The sequence below is a fragment of the Misgurnus anguillicaudatus genome, chromosome 19 (genome assembly GCF_027580225.2).
Source record: "Misgurnus anguillicaudatus chromosome 19, ASM2758022v2, whole genome shotgun sequence".
Lineage (NCBI taxonomy): Eukaryota > Metazoa > Chordata > Actinopteri > Cypriniformes > Cobitidae > Misgurnus > Misgurnus anguillicaudatus.
The window spans coordinates 19,642,078-19,667,236 of NC_073355.2; the positions used below are offsets into that span (position 1 = coordinate 19,642,078).

The window sequence follows — 25,159 nt, forward strand, 5'->3', positions numbered from 1 at the left end:
AATCAAAATCACTGAATAAATCCAAAACATTAAAAGTTTTAAAGATTTTAGTACATTCATGCAGAACTGAAGAAGAAAGCCAAATGAATATGGGAGACAACCCAGCTGACATTAATAATCGATAAAGAAAACAAACCGGTCGTTGATAGATTAGTAAAGATTGACACCTTGTGGTGGCGTTTGAAACTGCGCACACATTAGTGTTTTAACCTGTGACGTTCCATCATCCGGGTACTCCGCTATCCGGGGTTTGCGTCTACCTTGTTCTTTCACTGTTTATAAACAGAAAGAGCGCAGAATGGTCGATGCGGCGTGACGTCACTCCTTCAACCACGTCACATTATTTTGACCTTTCAAAAAGTTTTTCATTTTAAACGAAAAGTATTACACGTTAAAAACGACACGCGTCCAGTTACAGTTCGAGCGGTCGCGCGTGCAATCGACAACAAATTGTGTGATTTTTATTGCCACATGCAACGCACGTGTCCTCCGGTTCCAGGAACTGCAATAATATTAACCATCTCTTCGCCGGGGAGCTCAGCGCTACACTGTACCATTTCGAAATTCGTCGACGAAGAATAAATATAGGACCAACTGAACAGCTAAACTTTACTTTACATAAAACATATCAAATTGGTCATTTCAAAACAATCAAAATCTAAACGAGTAGTTCGGAAGCACTCTCCTCCAGTCCGCGAATCCGTCTCGTATTTTCCATCCACCAGCTCCATGTTTTGACTACCACCACCAACAGCAACAGAGTGAACTCTACCAACACACAGCCATTGCGCTCGCAATCCCCACTGTGTTTTTCAACAAAATGGCTGATTTAGGGGATGATACCGGGGCGAGAGCTCTGCTGGCCCTCAAATCTGCTCCTTGTAGCCCGGTGCGTATTTCTATCCCGCCCATGTACGCTTCGTCCGGGATCACATCATCCATGCCCCTCTCCCCTCCGTCGCAGGCCCTCGCTCGTCTGGAAGGCAGGGACTTCGAGTTCGTCATGCGCCAGAGGACGGTGACCGTGGGCCGCAACTCCTCGCACGGCTCCGTGGATGTCAACATGGGCCACTCGAGCTTCATATCGAGAAGACATTTGCAGATCACTTTCGAGGATCCGCATTTCTATCTTCGCTGCCTCGGCAAGAACGGCGTGTTTGTCGATGGCGTTTTTCAGAGAAGAGGCGCACCTTCACTTCTTTTACCGAGAGAGTAAGTTAATAACATAATATATATTTATTACCTGGTTTAAATTGTCTTCTTTAACCAGATGGCGAGCACTTGTTTACACAGAGAGCTCACGCACCCAAAAGTTGTAGCAAAATTATATATATAGTTTTAAAACAAGGGATTAATTTAACTGGTTTAATGAAATGTCAGGATAATCCCCGTGCAAGAGCGGTCACTAGAGAGCTGCAGTTTATACGGTTCAATGTTTGTTCCTAATAACACGCATGTGCAACTTAAATTTACGTTGCACACTGTTGTATGTATGTTTAGGTTACATTTTAAGCATACGTATTTACTTAGGCTTAAATGTATGCGATAGTGCCGTGTAATATAAAAATGTTATAGAGTGTAGCGAGTCGATGAGGAAAGTTTCAGATGTCATTGGAGACTGCATACAAACAGTAATGTATGCATATTGCATGTATGTAGTACCGCTTTGACCCTTGGCGTGTTTGTTGTTAAGGTTGGCATGCAAGAGAAGTTAAAATACAAACATAAAACGTTTCTCACTTTGACCGCAGGGAGCGTGTGTTTAATAGAGACTGGATCCTGCATATGATTTTGTGGGCAGATGTGAGATAAAGGCAGGGTTTATGACAAATTTCAGTAGTAACCGCTTTGTGCTTACAAGCAGAGGGGGAAACCTTCTTATACTACAATGAAGTAAACCGCTCGACAGTTCAGTAATACGTGCGCTTGTGTGTGTATATAACAATGTCCTTTTGTTTGTTGGATTTATTTTATAATGTAAGTCAATATTACGATGTCAAAAAATGTCAACTTTCAGATTTGACTCGTTTGACTGCTGATTGTTGGCGTTTTAATTCGAATTGTGTTACTTTCTGTTCAGACTTATTTTTTATTCAGTTTGCATCCCCGATAAACTGTTGTCAGGCAATGTTAAATCATTTTTTATGAAAGGTAACACTGTTTAGTTGTTGTGCTTATACAGCAGTATAAATATTGTTTATCTCAATAATGAATTATGTTTAACAATCTGTCAGCAGTTCCTAATTCATTATATATATTTGATAAAGTCTGCCACAAGTAAACCTGTTTCAGTATCAGTAATCGGTATGAAAGTAGTTCATGCTGTTGACAGTTTTAGGCTCAAATGTAAACACAATGATTGGGAAGTGGTTAAACTAGTTAACTGGATCATGTGAAGGTTTCTAAACGGTACAGTTAGCTAATGTTGTCTAAAGCACTATTTGGCCAGGATTAGTTTTACGGTGTAGATGGAGAAATGCAACTTTACCGCAGTACGTCTGTAATATTGATGGCCAATTTGCAAAGTGAATTCATGTGCTTTTTTAAGGTCTGTGTCGTCCTATGCAGGAAAAACTTAAAGAGCACCTATTTAATTGCTAAAAATGATGTTATTTTGTGTATTTGGTATAATACAATGTGTTTGTGTGGTTTATTTTCATTATTTTACACATACCGTACATTATTGTTGCTCCAGATTTCACTCTCTTCCTGAAACGCATGGATTTGAAAAGCTGTGTGTCCCTGATTGGCCAGCTAATCAGTACGTTGTGATTGGCCTGAATACCTCTAACGTCAGCAGGAAATGTGACGCTCCTTACCATGTTTGAAAGATTTGCACACAATTCAATGCTAACAGGAGTTAACTTACAGGCTGTGAGTCCGAATCGGGAGGTATTATGATAATGTCGATCTTTACTACATCACCAATCCCAGGAAGTAAACTGTTGCCTACAATCCGTGTGTTTGTTGTAGTCCAAGAAAAGAGATTTACTTTGGAGATGATAACTCGCTTCATAGTTTACTTTGGGGTATGTACTTTTTGCATATCGTTAACATGTACTAATACACACTTACACACCAAAGGAAACTTGTAAATCGGACCGGACCGTAGGAGGTCTTTAAGGTTGACCACTGCTTTGTTCCACCGCCTAGAATGAAAGCGCTTCCACAGTTGAAGAAACGCACAAAATTACAGGGAATGACGAAATATTTTTGTGTATATTTACAGCTGGTCTATTTGCACGCGATTAGAGGTAATTTCTCCGGACCTTTTTTACAGAAGGTAAAAGTCGCCGTAATCTTTACTGTCATTGGACCATTTGGACAAGACCAAAAATCACTGAGAAAATATGATAAAAAACGCTTTACCCCACCCCTCTATGTAAAACGAATAGGTCCGAATAGGTCTTAAGAGCACATTTACACCTGGTATTAAAATGTATTTGGTCGTTTAAGTTTTATCGATGACAACCTAAATACTGCGCCAAAGATGGTGGGCTGCACGATAAATCGAATGCGATTGTCATGCACGTCGCATGAGTAAAGCCGGTTCCTTGATTAGTAGTAAATCGCCATCACCTGCTTTCAGATTGAACGTCATTTCTGCACGAAGCCACAATACGTATCGTCTGCGATAATGAAAGCAATATTGCCCAGTTTCTGCCAGTTTTACGAAAATTTTCTGGGATCAAAGTGCTGTGTGAATAGGGTTTAGGTGGAGATTAGGCAGTCTTTTGTGGCTCCAAAACACATTCAACCACTTGGGTGTCTACACAACAAAAGCAATCCAGTCTAATGCACTATCGACTACCTCTGAATGTGTTCCAAAGTAGATGAGCTCAAAACGTTTTACACCCTGTATTTATTGTCCACCTTTGATCAGATCAACCAAAAGGCATCTTTTACTGATCTTCATAAAATCATTGTTTATCCTCCCACTTTATATCCGAATTGCTTTTAATATGTCTCAGTATTGTGCCGCTTGTCTTATCAATGCAGAGAGTAGATCTGTTGAGTTTGTTGTCATGGAGGTCAGAGCAGCTATTCTTACAGACTGCTATGAAAACATGGACAGACTGAAGCAGTAATGGGCGCATGCCAAGCCAGCCATTCAAAACAACTGCACTGTGTATGCTGTAGCATTAAAAGTGGCTTCCTGGTGCAGCACTTGTGTAAATACGTCCAGTGGAGGGGGTGCACCAATTCATCATTCTCTGGCAACACGACCGACAATTTAAAAACACACAAGAGGGATGAAAGGGGGTTGCATATTGTTCCTAACCCAAAACAACTACATAAACGGTTCAATATATTATTAAGAGATCATTATTAGAACTTTTGTGTTTTGTTTTTACTATGCACAAATCCTTTTTAAAGTAACATTTTACCCAATAATTAAAATATTTTGTGATTATTTACCAACTCTCACATCCAAGCTTTTATGTGAAGAATATTTCTGTGCACTGTTGAAAAATATCATGTTTCTTACAATCAAAGTAATGCTGCATGATATTAAAGAAAATGCAATGCGAAATAATACTACATTTATACGATAATGCTTTAAGGTTGTAAAATATATTTAAATATATTTTTTTAAAAAAATTTTAACTAACATATTCTTTCTTGTTTCTTTTCCATCTGCATGGACCTATGTAGTAAAATCTTTTAGTTATTGTAAACCACTGCTATATGCATATTACAGTGTGCATATTTGGGATATTTTGATAATGTCTGTACCTTGCAACCCTAAATGTAAGTTATAAGGACTGTCAAGCTAAAGTCTTGTGGAAGGAAAGTAGTGCACTTACACAGCATTTATCCTGATTCACGAAAAACCATTCACCTTTTGTCTACCCAAGAAGAAAATTACAGTTTAAAGATGGGAACGGCATTACAGTAAGTAAATGGAATTAAGTACATAAAAAGAGTTGGCGTGAACTGTTTGTTTAATGACAAACATATAAGTAAAGTTGTTGCTGTTAATCCAGATCCCCAACAAACCTCTCTGCCGAAACAAGTGCATGTTTTCACCTTTTCATCATGAATTCAACTCTTCTTTTGTTTCCGAGTGGTTTAACTGTTTTTAGCGTGACGTTACGCCTGCGGGGGAAATCTTCGACAAATCTTGTTTTGTGCTACCATTATTCCAAGTGTCAATATACAACCATTACCTCTATTCCCTCAGCTTTACACTGATCTTCAGGCATATGTACATTGAACGTTTATGCCTAAATGTATCTTTGTCTCCATACAGGTGCACATTTCGATTTCCCAGTACGGTCATCAAGATCCAGTTTACGGCGCTCTGCCACAAGGAGACACAGAAAGAGGAAGCCCCTGTATCGCCTGTGAGACCCCTTTACCCACAGATCTCTCCACTGAAAATCAGCATTCCTGATAATGATTTCAGAAATATGAGGAGTCCACTTCCTTCACCCACAGGAACTATCAGGTATGTCTTGCGGTGTCGTTAAAGGTGTAAACATTTTGTCATTATTTACTCACCCTTGTGTCGTATGAACCCCATTGCCTTTCTGTAAGTGCACATTCTTTGTGTCCGAACTGTTGTTTAGGCAGGTTTAGGATGGTTACTTTAAATGAAACAACAGCAATATCGTCAACACAAAAGTAGAGGAGTGAATGTCTTATATTTTAAGACACAAGTCAAGTGGAGCTTTATTTAACACTTCTGGGTTATTTTAAAGCTTAAAAGGATTATTGGTTACTATGTGGGTGGATGGTGACAGAGGTGGGCACTGCATTTGACAGATGCTTTTATCCAAAGCGTCTAAGGGGCCGTTCATATTTCGTGTCTTTTGCGAGCACAAGTACATTATTTTAAATGAAAATGTAGGGCAAGCACCTTTAACCTCCTAAGACCTGGATGTCCACATACGTGGGCATCACATTTTTTTGTTGTTTGCACCATAATACTTGATTCTGTGTAACGGGAGCCTGTTGTACACAAACGTGGACACTTACACTGTTTCATGTTCAAAGAAAAATATTTGGTTATTATATTTATTAGATCTTCCGAACCCCAAAATAGCTGGAAGAAATCTTTAAAAAAGACAAACCAAAACTGGGGTCTTAGGAGGTTAAATAGGCGCGTCGCATCACAGCAACTTGAAAATTGTTTAATTTTTTCGAATGTGGTGTTGGCACTGCAGGTATGCGACAAAAATCAACCAATCAGCTGCATTTTTGTTCTAAAGAGAACAAAGAAAGATGTTGGTTGTTCAAATTAAATGAGGGTGAGTAAATATTGATAAACGGGTAATGTCCTATTTCTTTAAATATTCCAGTAAAACCACAAATTTTATTCTCTAATATAAGTGGTTGTCTCTAGCCATTACATGATGCATTTGGGAACACTTCTGGATTGTTTGATATTAAACTATGTCCTTCTTTAACAATCTCTGTAGTATAGAAATGTTTACTCTTCTTTAGTACTGCACTACTTCTTAGTCCATAATATCATTATAACAACAAAAACTTTAAAGCTTAAAAACTTTTTAAAAAAGTGCACTGTTGTATGAGGTGCACAGTAGCGAATACTGAACAGATTTTAAAACTCATTAATAATGGGACTTAACAACAATAGGTTTTGCATGTTGTTATTGTTTTAATGTCAGTCCTTTCAAACAGAAATGACATCATTCCCAAAGCATTTATTTAAATTAAAGCAGCAAGATTTGCATATAAAAAGAGCTGCTTGTTTACAATGGTCCTCTTAAGCTGTCAAGCTTTATTGTTTATCAAAGTTTAAAAGCATTAGTGGTGAGAAAAGTCTGCCCCTGGTGGCCTCTCTTCTGTTCTGCACCACGTGTGGCTCTCAATGCAAGCATGCTGTGTGCACATACCATATATGGCATGTGCTGAGCTCGAAGCCCTCTGATTGGCCGATCGGAAAGTGTTGTGGTTTGGTGTTTTGAGCCGCAGATAGTTTCCTTTTTCCGAGGCCTTCAGACACCCCCCATCCCACTCCTTGGACCACTCCTACACCCAACACAAACAGACACATGCTTTCTGTCCTTCCTGATTTGTCTTCCCTTACTGAGGGGCGGGGGGATATTTCCTTCTATTCAGCTTCTTAGCCAGTTTGACAAGTTTTACATGACTGTGCTGTTGTTTCTACTGTAATGTTTTACGTTGTGTTTGGGTTGTATCAGCGGTCAGGATCGTTGTTGGAGTGTTGGATTAGGGACTTTTCCCAGACTCTCGCCTGCTGGACAAACAGCAGATGTGTGTGAAGCTCAGAATTCCACACACAGAGCTACTTTGAACTGCTGCCCATGTACAGTACAACCAGCACAGACAATTTGTACATATCATTTTACTATCATTTTACATAACCAAAATCTGCAGGCTTTTGGTTATGTGATTAATATTTCAGTCACTGTAAAGTAAAAACATTGATTCATAATGTTTAGTTCATAATATTAAGATTTTTCATATTCATTGTACCCACTGCTTATCTTACACAAAAATTGTCTTGTAAAATATACTTTAAATTCTGTCATCATTTACCCACTCTCATGTTACAAACCTGTATAAATTTCTTTGTTCTGATTAACACGAAGGAAGATATTTTGAGCAATGTTTGTACCCAAACTATTTGTGAGCCCCATTCACTTCCATAGTTGGAAAAGGAGTGAATGCAGCTCGTGTTGGATTACGAACATTATTCAACATATATCTTCTATCGGTTTCATCAGAACAAAGAAATGTATATTTAAATCTGACGTTTTCCATGATTAAGTGCAATAATTGGGTCTCCAGTGCTTCTATCAACCTAGAAAATGTGAAAAAGATCAACCCAGTAACTTAGTTTTGGTAAAACAGTCTCTGCAAGCATGTGAAAAAATAGGTTATTGAAATTTGGCTCCCCTTGTGATGTCAGAGGGGGATAGTATCGCGTGTCAATAAGTATCCATTTTAACATGTTATAATAAATTATCTATATGGTAGTTTGAGCTAAAACTTCACATATGTACTTTGTGGACACCAAAGATTTATTTTACATCTTAAAAAAGTCTTGTGAAATGTCCCCTTTAAATATCAGCAAGTACGTTTGTAGTGCATTGTTATATTTTTTTTGTGCTGAATAAATAGAAAAATATACACTACATATACAGCCTACTAATTAAAAGTGTAATTTTACTTTAGCAGCTCTTCAGTGCACTTGAAGTATACTGAATCTCAATAAATCCAAAATTGATTATAGGCTGCGTAACAACTAGTTGCAACTAAACGTTTGCAGAATAAAAGTTTTTGTTTACATCATATATGTGTGTGTGTGTGTTGTGTATAATAATTATGTATACATAAATACACACACATGCATGTAAATTTTAAGAAAAAAAATTTGTATAAAGTATTCACATATATATAAAAATGTATATACACATGAAAATATACATGCATGTGTGTGTTCATATATACATAATTATTATACACAATACACACACATAAATGATGTAAACAAAAACTTTCAGTGTATTGATATAAAGAGTTGTGTAAACTTTTTTTCTTTAATAAGAACAAAATAAGTGTATAAAATAGTACATTTACTAAGTGTATTTAAATTTACTAAGTGTAGTGCATTTATCAAGCTTACTTTTAAAAGTTTGTACTTTTAGTCCTTATTTTTCACCTGGGATTTTTTGAGGGTAAATACATAGACTCCCACACACCACTTCAGTTTGTTTTGCTCGGTTTTATATTTAAGATAAATATAAATATTTGTATTTATTTCCCTTAGTTAACTAGGTTAATAATCGAACTGTGTAAAAGTTTTTGTAAATCATTACTGCACGCGACCTTTTGGAATCATGTGGATTTGCTGTGGCCAAGTTCACCGACCTCACTGTTTATACTTCAGTATTAGTTTTTGAACTTGAGTAACACTGAATGTATGACTTGTTATTGGTTTGTGTATATAAATGGACTCAACCCAGATGAGAGTTAGCACAACTACCGCAAGTATGTGAATGTGAGGTTACATGCTTGGTGAAGTGGACAACCATTTTAGTCTTTTTGTTGCAGCTTCGAAGAAACAAGTATTTTCAGAGCACAAAGAGGTTATTTTCGATACTAATATATATTTAAACTATGTTGTAACTAATCAACTTCCAATAGGTAGCTCTGTTGGTAGAGCATTGGCTTGCAGTGTATCATGTTATGGGTTTGATCCCCAGCGTAAACACATACTGACTGATAATATACACCATGAATGCACTGTAAGCGGCCATTCACATGTCACAACTAAAACCTAGCAGAAACCTCGACCAAAAGCGTTTGGGTTCTTGCGCTCTTGCCGTTGCTAAGCAACTATAAGCCACACCAAAGTCTTTTAAAGGAAGTTGTATCACTGCGCCACCATGTTTGCAACACCTCCATGTCTTGCTAAAACAAGATCTGTCAGAAAACACTGTCCCAGGGAATGTCATTCTTTAACTGATGACGATTGGTTCTTTTAACTGGAAGGTGGGACCATTGCAATCTCCCCCATTTATATCAATACCAGTGATGCAGCTTGTCAATATTAAATACAATGGCCACAATGTTCATAGATTCATAATGCGTCTTCATACATAGTTTCATCTGTTTGTGTCCAAATAATGACAGATCGTACCTTATACAGCTATGGTCGGCTGTTCCTCCATCTTGAGCTGATTGGTTGATTTTTGTTGCATGACATGCAGTGCGGACACACTTTTCTACCATTTTCAACTTGCTGTGATGCTGACATGCCTATTTGAGGGTGCTTGCCCAACATTTAAATTTAAAGAGCACCTATTTCATTGCTAAAAATCTATGTTATTATGTGTATTTAAACACATTACTTTGCACATACCGAACATTTTTGTAGCTCCAGATTTTACTCTCTTCCCGAAATGCACAGATTTGAAAAGCCTCTGAATACCTCTGACGTCAGCCAGAAACGTGACGCTCCTTACCATGTTTCAGGGGTGCAAACTTGTCACCTTTCGGCGAAATTTGCCGTTTTTGATACAAAATAGGTCATTCTTGTGATTCGTCTAGATCCGATGAGTTTTTGAAAATGAGGGGTGAGGGGGGTCTGCGACATGGTAGCAGTAAAAGAAATTATGAAAATCATGTCCACCTATTGTGGTAACGATGTCAAAGTACTAGCCAGTTTGGCGGGTTATGTTTTACAATTTATAGCCACCTCATTTGCTGCCGAAGTTTAAGCAGTCTGCAGATTGAGTGCACATACTTAACTCGTAGTATTTTCTCATTTGAGGTTACGCGCCCACGTCATGTTGCTGTGCGCGTGGTCATAAAGCTTAACATTTGTTCACGCACCGCAGTTTTAAGTTAAGTGATTTTAAGCCGTTGACAACAGTGCTATATGCGCTATATACCTGTTTCTGTTTAAGAGGAGCGTGCAAGCCGCATATCCGCTTATATAAGAGCGCTTGTGTCTTGTCACCTTTTTCACCCCTGATGAGTTTGCACCCCTGATGTTTGAAAGATTTGGTTGCTAACATGAGTTAACTTGCAGGCTGTAAGTCTGAAGTGGGAGGAATTATGCTAATGTCTGTCTTTACTACATCACCAATCCCAGGAAGTAAACTGTTGCCTACAATCCGTGTGTTTGTCGTAGCCCAAGAAAAGAGATTTAGGTTGGAGACGATAACTCATCGTCATTGTTTACTTTGTGGTTTGTACCTTTTGCATATGGTTAACATGTACTAATGCACACTTACACACCAAAGGAAATCTAAAAACGTGAATCGGACAATAGGTGCTCTTTAAAATAACGTACTTGTGCTCGCAAAAGCTCGAAATGTGAACGGGCTTAGGATAAAAGCATCTACCAAATGCAGTAATGCACATCCTTCTTGCTTTTAAATAGTCTTTTACTATTCTTAAACTGTCATAATGCATGTTTAGTACTAAGACTTATATAGAAGGCGTTTGTTATCTTTCTATTTGTCCTTAAGTTATTGCTAATGTGGTCCAGCTGTTTTGAAAATGCTGCCTTGGGACTGGACCTCAACCCAAATCTCCCGCTGTGCCATCATGTAGACAATTGCCTTCCTCCTCGCTGCTCAAAGTCTGTTTGTCTCTGCCTATACAACACAATGGAGAGTGCAGCACAACAACCTTATCTGAGTCCTCTGTTGTGCCCTGCTGTCAAAACGCCAACAGTAAAAAATAACAGGAGTGGGGGGGTGTTTGTGTTGGTAGATTTACTGAACCGTTGATGATGAACAACAGTCTTAAAATAGCATTGCTTAGAATATGTATCTGTCAACTTCAGTCTAAATAGAGTTATTACTACATTCGGGGTACTGTGTAGCTAATGACCCGGTTGTTATTCTGTCTTTTATGAGGTTTGGTTTATAGGCTATGGTGCCACCTACTGGCACGTTGCTGTTTAATGTTACATAACAATGTAATAAATTCAGGAGCAAGTACTTAACAATCTAAAATCCCTATAGGTTTGAGTCATTTTTGAAAAAAATAATCATTACAAATGAAAATACCTGAAAAGGTTTGATAAACAGTGATATAAATATGCTTATAGGCATTTCCTGGAGCTGCGTGTATAAATAATGCTGCTTCTGTGGCACATATTTTTTGGATTTCACCATAATTCCATATCAAGCAGAATCGCACGATTTATCGTCCCAGCCTTAATGTAGTGTTTTTGAGTTACCTTTTTCTGGTCTGTCAGTTTGTTAATGGTCAAAGGGGTTAAACAGCAGAAACATGAAACTTGTTTTTGCATGTTGATTTTTAAGATTTAAGAGAAGGAAAGGTTTCTTATACTGTGAAGTTGTAGGAATGCTTTTTTAGATGGATAAACAACTTGTTTTCCTAAACACAACAATGATTTTTGAGCAAAGTCCTTTAAGTGCATGGAAGTAGGGCTGGGCCAAAAAATAGATTTTTCGATTAATAGTGTTTTTTCTGTGGTTATTCAAAATCGATTCTCACAGGCCACGAATCGATTTTATTTTTCCAATTTTATTTTCGCCAACATTGAACGTAAGATTAACGTTAGTCTAATTACTAGTCTTCTCCACTAGATGTCACCCTTTTTTTGCCTTGCGCGATGTTACCAAGAAGCGGGAGGCGAGCCTGTCATTTATTCATTCAGTCAATCTATATTCTATTATATTATAATATAATATAATATTCTATATAATCTATATTCATTGAGTTGAATCGAGAACCGGGTATAAAAATCAAGCCGAGAATCGGAATCGATTTGATAGCTTGTGAATCGAAATCTAATCGATCTGGAACATCTGAATCGATACCCAGATCTACATGGAAGAAGAATTTAATGAACTGCACGCATTCACAATGGAAGAGTTTTTTTACTCTGTTAAAGGAAGTATTCGAGAATACTTCGAGAAATTTTTTTTGACCATTTTACCTTTATTCAGAGAGGGCAGTTAAGAGTGACCTAAAGACTTTTTGGAAGTGGATTTTTTTGCATGTACTTAGAGGGTTTTGCACAAAAAGAGTCAAATTTATGTGACATTTGTGAAAATAAGGCATTTCACTTAATGACTTACAAACTTTTTTCATTGCTATTAAAGTGAATATACTCAACCTAAACATAAGAGCCTGGTATATAATGCTTATTTATAAGAAAACATGTCAGACGCACTTAGAGGGTGCGTCTGAACACGTAAATGAGATCTTCACACATAATCTTCTCTGTACCCAGTGTTCCCAATTCCTGCCCGGCGAGCCCTCGTGGAGCAGGCTCTTCAGGATACAGATACGGATGTAACGTCACCTCGGACCTTCAGCTGGCAGCTGAATTTGCAGCCAAAGCCGTATCAGAACAGCGAACTGAAGCCTCAGGAGGAGACAGTCCTAAAGTAAGAACCTCCACCATCTCTGTGATATAACAGTGTTACCATTAAATAGCTGTAAAAGACTGAATGCAATGTGTCTGTATTATATTCCATCAGGATGAGTCCAAACCTCCATACTCGTACGCTCAGCTGATAGTTCAGGCCATCTCATCAGCTCCAGACAGACAGCTAACACTAAGCGGCATCTACACTCACATCACCAAACATTATCCATACTACAGGACAGCCGACAAGGGCTGGCAGGTCAGTATGCTGCAAAAAGCTGTTATGCTATCAAGCACTTTTTGTTTTTAAACGACTTTTAGAACATATGTAGATTTCAGATTTTGCTACCCAGTAAGGCTGTGGCGGTTATCATGACCACCACACCACCGTGGTTGGTATATCTAAAGTGCTTTGATTAATAAGCTGAATAAGGGGCACTTCCTGTGTTTTTGAAGCTTTGTTTGTGTTTATACATTTTTCCGAAAGTCGTTTCGGCTATTGTACATGCGCCCAGGTTAGTAAGCGCCCTGTACAGAGCCCCTTTCCCAGCGAATCATCAGTCTTTATCAATTAATGATTGTTTATTTTAACTGGACAGCTTCCAGCGCCAAAGAGGCCATATTGAGGGTTGCCTTTTCCCGTATTTATGTGTGCTCAGGATTGCTCAATCTTGCTATATCCAATAATTTTAGTATTACCAGTACAGTAAAAAATCTGGCATAGGTCCTTTTTTCAAATGTATCATTCACATAGTACTGGAAATACGACTTTTTGGTTTTGTTCTGCTTTTTTATATGTCGTCATGCAACGTCAAGCATTGTTTTTTGTTCAAGTGTAAATGATCTGTAAAAGTAATCTACAGTCTTTAGACCTCATTTTGTCCCACCCTGTTTTTGCAGTTTTTGACAGCTAGAATGGACCTTTTGTCACTGTGCAGTGTGAACAAAGTCTATAACATTTTTACTTTAAAGGGACACTCCACCTTTTTTGAAAATATGCTCATTTTCCAGATTCCCTGGAGTTAAACATTTGATTTTTACCGTTTTGGAATCCATTCAGCTGATCTCCAGGTTTGGCGCTACCACTTTTAGCATCGCGCTCAAAAATAACCAAAGAGTTTCGATATTTTTCCTATTTAAAACTTCACTCTTCTGTAGTTACATCGTGTACTAAGATCGACGGAAAATTTAAATTTGCGATTTTCTAGGTCGATATGGCTAAGAACTATACTCTCATTCTGGCATAAAAATCAAGGACTTTGCTGCTGTAACATGGCTGCAGCAGGCGTAATGATATTACACAGTGCCTAAAAATCGCAACTTTTAATTTTCTGCCGGTCTTAGTATACGATGTAACTACAGAAGAGTCGAGTTTTAAATAGGAAAAATATCGAAACTCTTTGGTTATTTTTTTAAGCGCGATGCTAATAGTCTAATCAGATTCAATGGATTGTGCTAAGCTATGCTAAAAGTGGTACCGCCAGACCCAGAGATCAGCTGAATGGATTCCAAAATGGTAAAAATCAAATGTTTAACTGTACTTCATTGGTCTATCATTCTTGTGAGCTAACTCAGATTCCCATTCACACTGGTTTCAGAACTCCATCAGACATAACCTATCTCTGAACCGGTACTTTATCAAAGTGCCACGCTCGCAGGAAGAGCCAGGTAAAGGGTCGTTCTGGCGTGTGGACCCCTCTTCAGAGGCCAAGTTGGTGGAGCAGGCTTTCCGGAAGCGCAGACAGCGAGGAGTGTCCTGTTTCCGTACACCCTTCGGTCCACTTTCGTCCAGGTGGGCCCACTCACATCCGCAACCAAACTAGTGTATCCTGCGTCCGGTCTTATAACACTTTCTAATATATGAGCTTGTTAGAAGCCTGCTTAGCTTGTTCTGTTTTCCCTGTTTCTCTCCTTCTGTCTGTTTCTTCACTGGGCAGAACAAAGTAAGTCTGTCGCCTCTTTGTATTTGATCTTTTTTACATTTTATATTGTAGTCTGTTAAGAGTTATTTAGTGCAGCTTTAGTTTGGCCCCTACATACTCTTCTTTTGAAAGCACTCTGTAATGTTGTAGGTTTAAGGACAGGGTTCAAAATTAACACTTAACAAATGAAAGACAAATTGGTTTACTCTGAGTTGTTTCTGTACATTAAACTGTATTTAAATGTTGAGTAAATTACACCACCCTGAGCATACTCACTCTTGTCGGCTTTGGTCAGTACTTGAATGGAAGACCGCCTGGGAATGTAAAAAAAATACACATTTAATTAATCTGCTAGTGGCACTTGAGGTCAAAGTTAATTTTGGACCCTTGTTAAAGAGTATCATCCGAACATATTTGTGTTGCATCTACTCGTTCATGTGATAGGATGTTATGGGGAGCAACTGACTGATCATTCTGTTATTTTCAGGAGTGCTCCAGCATCTCCTACCCACTCCGGCCTCCTCTCTCCTCACTCAAGCGGCCTCCAGACCCCTGAGAGTCTTTCACGGGAGGGATCTCCAATGTCTCACGAGCATGACTTTGGTTCAAAGCTTGCTTCTGTTCCTGAGTTCCGATACACACAAAGTGCACCAGGTAAGCAAGTCTCACAACATGTGGGAGTCTAAAGGGGGTCGCACACCGGACGCGCAGCGTCGAGTCGTGTCTAGGACAACTCGGAGGTATCATACACCGGAAGTGCATATTAAATAGCGCGAGCTTAGTCAGATAGCGTCTACTTCAAAATGCAAAATATACGTTACCAGCCAATGTTAATCGTTAGTGATTTGGGACAAATATGATGTTATTTTATGTTAAACTATGTGAGTGGCACTCCGTTGTGCGATAGGGATTTGAGCAACTTCCTGAGTCGTAGCTGGGCGCCGCGGACAGGCGCCACCTGTCGGTGCCAGTGTGCGTATACTCATAGAAAGCAATGTGTTTGTTTTTTTTGGAACGTCGCTGCGCATCCGGTGTGCGACCCCCTTAAGGGTGCACTCACACTATCCGAACCAAATCGTGTCTCAGCGATCCCGCTCCCCTATCTTCACCCAACACTTTCCTCTATTTGCTCCACTATCCAACTTATTTTCGAACGTTGAAGTAAGACTACGTTCAGACTTTAAACATTACTGCTCAATTTTTTGTTTAACTGTTCACATTACGTAGCTAAAATCAGACACCTGTGTGAACTGGTCGTCGTCCTGAACTCATCGCGTGTGCAAAAGAACAATAATACCTCACACGCAACACTAAACGCTGTTGTTTCTCACTCTCTTAGGCTCTCCAGTTAGTGCTCAGCCTGTAATAATGGCCGTACCACCTCAGCCTTCAGCTATGATACCCAAGCCCGTGGCTTACATGCCGGCCTCCATCATTAGCTCATCCCAAGCCTCCGGTCAGGCCATCCATGTGGTGCAGCAGGCGCCAGCTGTCACCATGGTGCGTGTAGTGACCACCTCTACCAGCTCTCCCAATGGCTACATCTTGGCCAACACCCTCTCCTCGGGATCGGGAGATGGATCTGGAGATCAGAGAGGTAAATGCTCGTAGATATTATTACAGTTTTGTTGTGCTGATTTGAATGTGAAAGCTATTTTTTAACCTTTTGTTTTCTTTGTATTCAAGCTGATCTTACCTCACCCTGTGGTAGTAATTCACACTTCTTCGCACAATATTTTGGGGATATCGCTTTATAACTCAGGGTTAAAAGAGATGCTAATCTAGGTTTGAATTAAGCTAGGTATGTGTGTAGTGTGAAAGCCAGTAACATTGTCTACTTTATAGGTGCAATGGATGAGATGCCTGTGGTTGGCAGTCGAGTCATTCATACTGTTGGCAGTCACATGGGTTCAGTCAATAGGGGACAGCAGAGCTACACAGTTGTTCAGCAAAGCGCTATTCACCAGCTTCCAGTGCAGACCATCGCTCAAAATGGCAAACATGCTCTACCTGTCTCCAGCATATCATCTCATGCTTACAGTATGTGTCGCACGCATAGCATATTTTACCATGATTAAAAAAAATTCCAGTGTAATTTATTTTTTGTGGCCTTTCTATTGCTCTTAGCTCTTACCAATCCACTTCAGATCTTGGCAGCCCAGGCATCAACATCTCCACCCGTACTGGTCCACAGACCCTCCAGCATGGAGGCTGAGAACTCTGCCAGCCATGAGCCGGAGCCCAAGCGGCCCAAAATGGAGGAGGACACCGTTGTTCCAGTCCCCCAGCCTGTTATTGTTGCAATGAACCAAGAGGCCAGCGAATGACGAGTGAGTGGACGAGTTGCTGATGGATCTTCAAAACACATCCCAAAATATTGTTTGCTGAACATATTGACGGGAACGTGTTTTGTTTTCTTTAAAACAAGAACTTAAACGACACGCCCAACACGGGTAACCGATCGAATGTCTTTGTAAGAACAGCTTAAGCATTGTGTTTCATGGGGGTAAATTCATTGAGCTATTTCTGGCAGCATTAAGATGTTTTAATTTTGTCGGGGTTTTTAATCTTGTAAGAATGTCGCATTGTCCCTTAAAGGTATGAAGAGAGGTACATGTGCTAAAAGCGCGTGCACCCGAGTAGTTCCTCACAAGGTACAAGTTGAGAGCGTTGTTATTTTTGGGATGGGGTGGGACCAATACCTATGCAGCTATATCATAGCGTGAGAGCAACAGTGAAATTTCAGCAGTATATTAAAAGGTTCAGACGAAGCTGTGCATTGCGACAGCGATCTGTGCTGCCTTTGTGAGGATTTAATAATGTGTCTGTTAGAAATGCTGTCTTTATCAAAATATAATTGTTACAACTGAAGCACATAAACCAACCGCAAAAATGAAATAGAGGCTTTTCTAGTTCTTTACCTTACAAATTTATAGTGTACTATATATTTTTCTGCGGAGGACTCCCTCCCTGCTTGTTTATTAGAAATGCTCATTTCTAAATTGGTCTATGTTTAGCTCAAAATTAAAATGAACTTAATGAATGTAAGTACCGTTTGTTTATTTGTTATGGTTTATGGCAGCCATTTTTGACCTAAAAAAAATATATATATATAAAAAATTGAATGTGTGAATGTGAATACATTTTTGCTGTTATATGTTTAATAATGAACTAAGTTTGAAATTAATCGTATTTAAAGTAGCTCCGTTTTATCCCAATTTTGCCAAAATGATGCTCTGTAAATTTCACGTACAGTACAATATCACCTAGATTGTTTCAATGAATGACAGCACGTAGGCTACACGTTGCTGATGTCTTACTTTTGAGAGGGGCTTATTTTCAACCAAACGCTTTATCGTTTCTAAGACCCAGGAATGTAATTGGAAAATACTGATTTTCATTCTTCATTGACTTCCTGTGATCCTATAATGATCACAGAAGCGGCAATGTTCAGTATTTTTTCTGAGATTTTAAGTCCTCACAATTGTTTATTTAGAAAGCTTATTTTAGTAATAAGACGGTCGAATTTTACTAAGAGAAGAGTAAATATATATTGTTAAAAATATTAAAGAAGTGTCTAAGACAATCACTAATCAAATAGTAACTGCTTTATACATGCAAATAAAATGCTCCACAATGCGTACTTAAGTAAGCGAAATTTGTATGCTAACATAGTGTTCATTTTGTAGTACAAATAGAAAGCATACTTGAACAGACCAAATACATATCCTTATATAGTTAGTGCCTTAGTGCTCTTTTGCTTTTAGGACTCTTTAAACAGTTATTGTGTTAAACTGCTCAAACGCATCATACACCCTGTAAAACTGCAGACAAATACGTTTAAATTCACATAAATCTTGCCAAGTGAAAAATTACATGGTACATGGTTGTAGACAAACCGATTAGGATGACGTAGACGTCATAATGTGACTGAGCAACACAATAAAAGGAGACAGGTAATCAAATGTGGCTAGTTTTCCTTTATTATTTGACCGGTGTTGTTTTGCATTAATTTTTAGCATAAATCGAATAGTATATATCAGAAGGATGGGTTTCAAAAGCATTATTAAAATGTTTTGAGCATTTAAAGAAAAGCCACAACCTATAGTGATGCATACATTCAGGTGTATTCTGTTAATAGTGCAGAATAGTCGTCTTTATAAAGGCAATTTTGAGATTTCGCCTCATTTAAGATGTGACCCTTTGATATGTCATCTTAGCGATGTTGGATTTAATAAACAAATCGCACTATAACATTTTTGTATAATTCATAAAAAAGATACATTTTGTTTTTCTCAGACAATGAATCACATTTTTGGTGATTAAACCGCTTTCTGAAATGTTAGGTTATTATGAAAAAATAACAAAATAGTTTTGTTATCTTGCATTGTACAGCACACTTGCAATTAACTGTCACTGCCTAAATGTTTTTCATACATTTTTAACAATCTGCCACGGTGTGTGTATGCATATTTAACCATGGAGTATTTTTCACGAAGATATTCTGATTTCTTTTCTTTTTTTAACTCGTTTGTGCTTGTGTTTGTTGCATATTAGCATATGCAAATGTCTGTACACTAAATATTTCTAATTTAAAACGAGCTGATTTTTCTTTGAAAACAACTTAACGTGTTGGACATAATCTGTTTCCACTGTACACAAAACACCCTCACTACTGCGCCTTAAAATGATCACCTTATCTTGTTTTAGATCATGCCATTGCATATGTCAACAGGTCCACAGGTTTGTCTGTCTTTCATTGTGTATTTTAAACAACACGGTGTATGAGAGCTTTCCTTCTGTCAATGCAGTTTATGTGATGGTGTATCTGGAAAGAATAAAAATACTTTATTGGCTAATCTTCATTTAGAAGTTGTGATAAAGGCCTCTTCTGTTTTGGATACAGATGGTTGATTGTACAGGTTTTGTAGGTTTGCTTTTACACCACTTTAATGTTATTTCTTTTAAACCTTTAAATCTTTGCTGTGTATTATGCTTGATTCTTTCCAGTTGGTCACAGTTTGCTTCCAGTTTATATTATTAAATCAACATGAATTTATACTAACTCCTGTCTCTGCCTGAGGAAAAAGTCTTCAATATGCTAAAATGCTAAAAAAAAGTTTGAGCTACAACCGCAGTGTGATGTGCATGTCTCTATAGATCACTAAATTCTCAAGGGATATGGTTTATTGAAGAGCAAACAATGTTTATTTAGAGCCTCATGAATATTTCATTTTTTTGTGTCTATGAAGATAAGTTTTCATCAAACAATATTATTTATACATTAAGATTATTCATTTTTAAATGCAGTATATAGGCATATGGCTTTATAATAGTCATTACATTTCAAGTCTTGTTTTAATTGCAAAACCTGAACATTATTTTTTGATTTTCTTCAGACAATATCACATTACACAATAAACATTTATTAATATATGTTAGATATTTATACAGTTAAGGATACTTTTCATCATGTGTTTGGGTGCTGTTTTAATAGACCTCTTCCCTACCACTAAACTATTTAATTAATAATTTTCACTCCCCACTACGTTGACAGGACACCTGGACCTTAACAATTTTAACGGTAAATAAACCTCATATTCACTATTCAGACTTTGTTGTTATCATTTGTTAGTGTCCTACTGCAAAACTGACACCATGTTTTAATATAAATACACCCACATGAGTCAATTCAAGAACGCGTCCCTTCTCTGGCTATATAGGCCCTGTCCCAAATGGCGCACTTCATGTGGACTTTCGGTCTCGTGGCCTTAAATTGCGCGTGCTCGCTTAGTCCACGAGTCCGTAGGGTGTCCCATCTGTCATTTTTACGCTTTGAAGTGTGCTCATCAGCGCCTCCTTTGCCCCCTTGATGCGGTCTTCAGCGAAGCCCGCACTGCAGCAGGCTTCGCGCACTTTACCAACCCAGAAGTCCTTGCGAAAGAGCAATCAGACCAATCAGACGACGGAAGGGAGGAGCTCACACTGACGGGCAACTTCTCTACCTATTTCCGGTGTGACGCTCGAGTCTGTCCCAAAATACGACTCCGTTGCACCCACGTGGACTCGCATTAAGGGTCCCTAAAGTCTGGACTACGTGTGGACTCTGAGGAGGACCACAGGTCCGGAGTGTGCCATTTGGGACAGGACCATAGACGGTTTCATCGGACGCACGTGATACAGGTCTGGATCCGAACCTTACTTCCGGTTTGGTTTTTTTAATGGTCTTACTAGTTGCTAAACTGATCTCTTGAACAAATGCCTCCTCGAAAATAACAAATGTTTTGGTTTCCTAGGTAGTGTTGTTTTTTGCTTGTTATAATAAACTACGTTTAAAGAACTTTGTTATTTATTCTTAGCGGAGTTTACCGGAAGTTACGTGTGGACCGGGACAGCCGCTTGTTTATGTTGTAACTGCTGAAACGTCTATAAAGGGCTTTTTTTTTTTTAAATAATAAAGCTCAAGTAAGTCATTTGTGAAAAAATAAAAAAATAATATTCAGAAAAAATTCAGTTTTTCCTTTTGATTTCATGACGACTTTAAAAGCGAGCTTTAATTTTTATTAGTTATTGTTGTGGCTGTGTAAGGCACAACAAAACAGTGGCGCTGTTTTGTGAGCGGGACACCTGTGTTTACTCCAATATTTTGCATGTACATTTTTATCTGTCACCACAAACTATGTATCATTGGAAAGGTTTAAGCCTCTAGAATACATATTTTAAAAGTGTTTTATAAAATAAATTATGTAGGGAGAGTAATTGATTCATTTATGAAGAGAGTCTGCCTCAAGACATTTGTCCTGCGCTAGCGGGACGCCTATGTTTACTTTTGTGTTTTGCATGTGAATTCTTATCCAGTCATGACAAACTATATATTGTAAGATTGTAGATTTCATTTATCATCAACATTTTGGTAAAAGGATGACATGATAGTATAAAGCTATTTTCTAAAATGCCACGGATCCACAGGTGAGCCCACTCTGTTATTAGGCTATATTTTTGTAACACTAATACCCAATCCTAAACCTAAAAATCTTGACAAACGATATATAATTGGAAAGCTCGAAGAGTGTGGTTTTCATATTGCATTACCATTTTGGGAAATTATGACGTAGTGAGAGTCAGTTTCGAAAATGTTACATGGCCACAGGTGGACCCAATTTGGTTTTTACATACAGTCTTGTTCAAAATAATAGCAGTACAATGTGACTAACCAGAATAATCAAGGTTTTTAGTATATTTTTTTATTGCTACGTGGCAAAGAAGTTACCAGTAGATTCTCAGAAAACAAATGAGACCCAGCATTCATGATATGCACGCTCTTAAGGCTGTGCAATTGGGCAATTAGTTGAATTAGTTGAAAGGGGTGTGTTCAAAAAAACAGCAGTGTGGCATTCAATCACTGAGGTCATCAATTTTGTGAAGAAACAGGTGTGAATCAGGTGGCCCCTATTTAAGGATGAAGCCAACACTTGTTGAACATGCATTTGAAAGCTGAGGAAAATGGGTCGTTCAAGACATTGTTCTGCAGAAGAACAGCGTACTTTGATTAAAAAGTTGATTGGAGAGGGGAAAACCTATAAAGAGGTGCAAAAAATGATAGGCTGTTCAGCTAAAATGATCTCCAATGCCTTAAAATGGAGAGCAAAACCAGAGAGACGTGGAAGAAAACGGAAGACAACCATCAAAATGGATAGAAGAATAACCAGAATGGCAAAGGCTCAGCCAATGATCACCTCCAGGATGATCAAAGACAGTCTGGAGTTACCTGTAAGTACTGTGACAGTTAGAAGACGTCTGTGTGAAGCTAATCTATTTTCAAGAATCCCCCGCAAAGTCCCTCTGTTAAAAAAAAGGCATGTGCAGAAGAGGTTACAATTTGCCAAAGAACACATCAACTGGCTTAAAGAGAAATGGAGGAACATTTTGTGGACTGATGAGAGTAAAATTGTTCTTTTTGGGTCCAAGGGCCACAGGCAGTTTGTGAGACGACCCCCAAACTCTGAATTCAAGCCACAGTACACAGTGAAGACAGTGAAGCATGGAGGTGCAAGCATCATGATATGGGCATGTTTCTCCTACTATGGTGTTGGGCCTATTTATCGCATACCAGGGATCATTGATCAGTTTGCATATGTTAAAATACTTGAAGAGGTCATGTTGCCCTATGCTGAAGAGGACATGCCCTTGAAATGGTTGTTTCAACAAGACAATGACCCAAAACACACTAGTAGTCTTTGTTCCAAACCAACAAAATTAATGTTATGGAGTGGCCAGCCCAATCTCCAGACCTTAATCCAATTGAGAACTTGTGGGGTGATATCAAAAATGCTGTTTCTGAAGCAAAACCAAGAAATGTGAATGAATTGTGGAATGTTGTTAAAGAATCATGGAGTGGAATAACAGCTGAGAGGTGCCACAAGTTGGTTGACTCATGCCACACAGATGTCAAGCACTTTTAAAAAACTGTGGTCATACAACTTAATATTAGTTTAGTGATTCACAGGATTGCTAAATACCATAAATTTTTTTTTTGTACAAAATGGTTTTGAGTTTGTACAGTCAAAGGTAGACACTGCTATTTTTTTGAACACACCCCTTTCAACTAATTGCCCAATTGCACAGCCTTAAGAGCGTGCATATCATGAATGCTGGATCTTGTTTGTTTTCTGAGAATCTACTGAACCTACTGGTAACTTGTTTGCCATGTAGCAATAAAAAATATACTAAAAACCTTGATTATTCTGGTTAGTCACATTGGCCCTCATTTATCATTCTTGCGTAGAAACGGGCGTATATGTTGGCGTAAGATTATGCGTACACTCCTCTCATCGCCTGATTCATGAAACTGTGCCTACCTCTCTAATTCAGGTGTACGCAATACCTGCCCTTGATAAATGCCGCGGCTGAAAACGATCGTCATTAGAATAACACGCCCCTATATATTCAAGTCTCCGCTTCCCCCACGCCCTCATTTTACGACATGGATACACGAAAGACGGCAAAAAAGAGGAATTTCTCCGATGTGGAGATCGAAACCATCACCAGGGAAGTGGAAAAAAACAAATTTGTTTTATTTGGAAGCTTAAAGAGTGGGATAAAAGGCGCCCATAAAAACAAAATATGGTCCCAAATTACCACTTCAGTAAATAGTGTGGGGGTTGAGAAGCGCACTCCAGCAGAGGTAAGAAATGTTTTATTGCTTAATATACACTGATAAATTTATTTTCAATTTATTTAGGCTACATTTAAACAAAAGAAAGGCAAAACAAAAAACTTTTGTTTAAATGTAGCTTAAATTGATTGCAACCACCTTTAAAAAAATGGATTAAATTGAATGAATAATTTTTTCCTAGATCAAAAGTGATCAAGTTAATGCTCTTGTTTATTGTAGGTGAAAAAAAAGTGGTCCGATCTAAAGATGGCCACAAAGAGGCGCGTCTCCGCATTGAAGAGAAGCCAGAGTCAGACTGGGGGAGGACCACCGGATCCAAGCCTCCAGCTGACACCGCACGAGGAGCGTGTGGCAGCACTCATCGGAACGGCGTCTTTAGAAGGCATCAGTGGTGGGGGAGATACCGACGACATTCATGGTAAATTAAATTTCATAGACCAATATAAAAAACACACAAGTACATAGTTAACTCGTTTTATTTAAATTTTGCCGTGTTGTTTTGCAGATGAGGACACTGCAGGTCCCAGCGCGTTCGAAGCATCTCCCACTCAGCCCATCCAGGAGCCTGAACCGATCCTTGCGCCGCACCCAGAGCCTGAGCAGCAGGTCCAAGCGAGGGAAGCCGAGGCTCGTCCACCAGCCTCCCGTGCGCCACGGCCAAGGGTCCTGACGGATGAGGTCCTGGAAAGACAGACAGAAATTTGTAGATTACTGGTCGAAATTAACAATTCTTTACTGTCAATTAATACGACATTAAAACAAATCAATGAAAACTTAAAGAAATAAAAAACCAATGCAAACTAAGTCTGTTATTTTAACTTGCCCTTAAAACCGCCGAACAAGGTCTTGTCTGAGCTGAACAGCTCCTATAGCCGGTGGTGCTGCCCACTGCTCCACTGGCACTTCTGGGTCCGGGGCCAGCACGTCAAATGGCACACGATTCATCTCGGCCATGTTGTGCAAGACGGCACATGCCAAAATTATGTTACACACCTTTTGTGGTGTATAGAGCAACGTGCCCCCCGCGTGTGCCAGGCAGAGCCATCTACCTTTTAAAAGCCCCACGCAGCGCTCCACAGTGGCTCGTGTTCGTGCATGCGCGTGATTGAAGTTGCGCTCCTGATGCGTCTCGGGGTTTGGCACAGGGGTGATCAAAAAGTTCAAAAGGGGATAACCCCTGTCACCTAAAGGGGAAAAGAGAGGTCAGGA

The 25,159-nt window shown here is 38.8% G+C and overlaps 1 protein-coding gene across 1 annotated transcript; it reads left to right on the forward strand.

Annotated features, from left to right (window-relative positions):
• The first annotated feature begins 278 nt into the window (after positions 1-278).
• foxk1 (forkhead box K1) lies at positions 279-19,647 on the forward strand. Its single transcript, XM_055191043.2, has 9 exons — positions 279-1,212; positions 5,255-5,452; positions 12,716-12,872; positions 12,966-13,112; positions 14,452-14,645; positions 15,263-15,429; positions 16,115-16,372; positions 16,621-16,815; positions 16,903-19,647. The coding sequence occupies exons 1-9, from the start codon at positions 821-823 to the stop codon at positions 17,100-17,102; spliced, it is 1,908 nt and encodes a 635-aa protein (XP_055047018.1). The 5' UTR covers positions 279-820; the 3' UTR covers positions 17,103-19,647.
• Positions 19,648-25,159: the final 5,512 nt, after the last annotated feature.

Excerpts from the sequence above, each read along its gene's own strand:
- foxk1 (XM_055191043.2), top strand. The coding sequence starts at position 821 with ATGGCTGATTTAGGGGATGATACCGGGGCGAGAGCTCTGCTGGCCCTC. Across the intron at positions 1,213-5,254 it reads TCACTTCTTTTACCGAGAGA|GTGCACATTTCGATTTCCCA; the intron begins GTAAGTTAATAA and ends GTCTCCATACAG. Across the intron at positions 12,873-12,965 it reads CAGGAGGAGACAGTCCTAAA|GATGAGTCCAAACCTCCATA; the intron begins GTAAGAACCTCC and ends ATATTCCATCAG.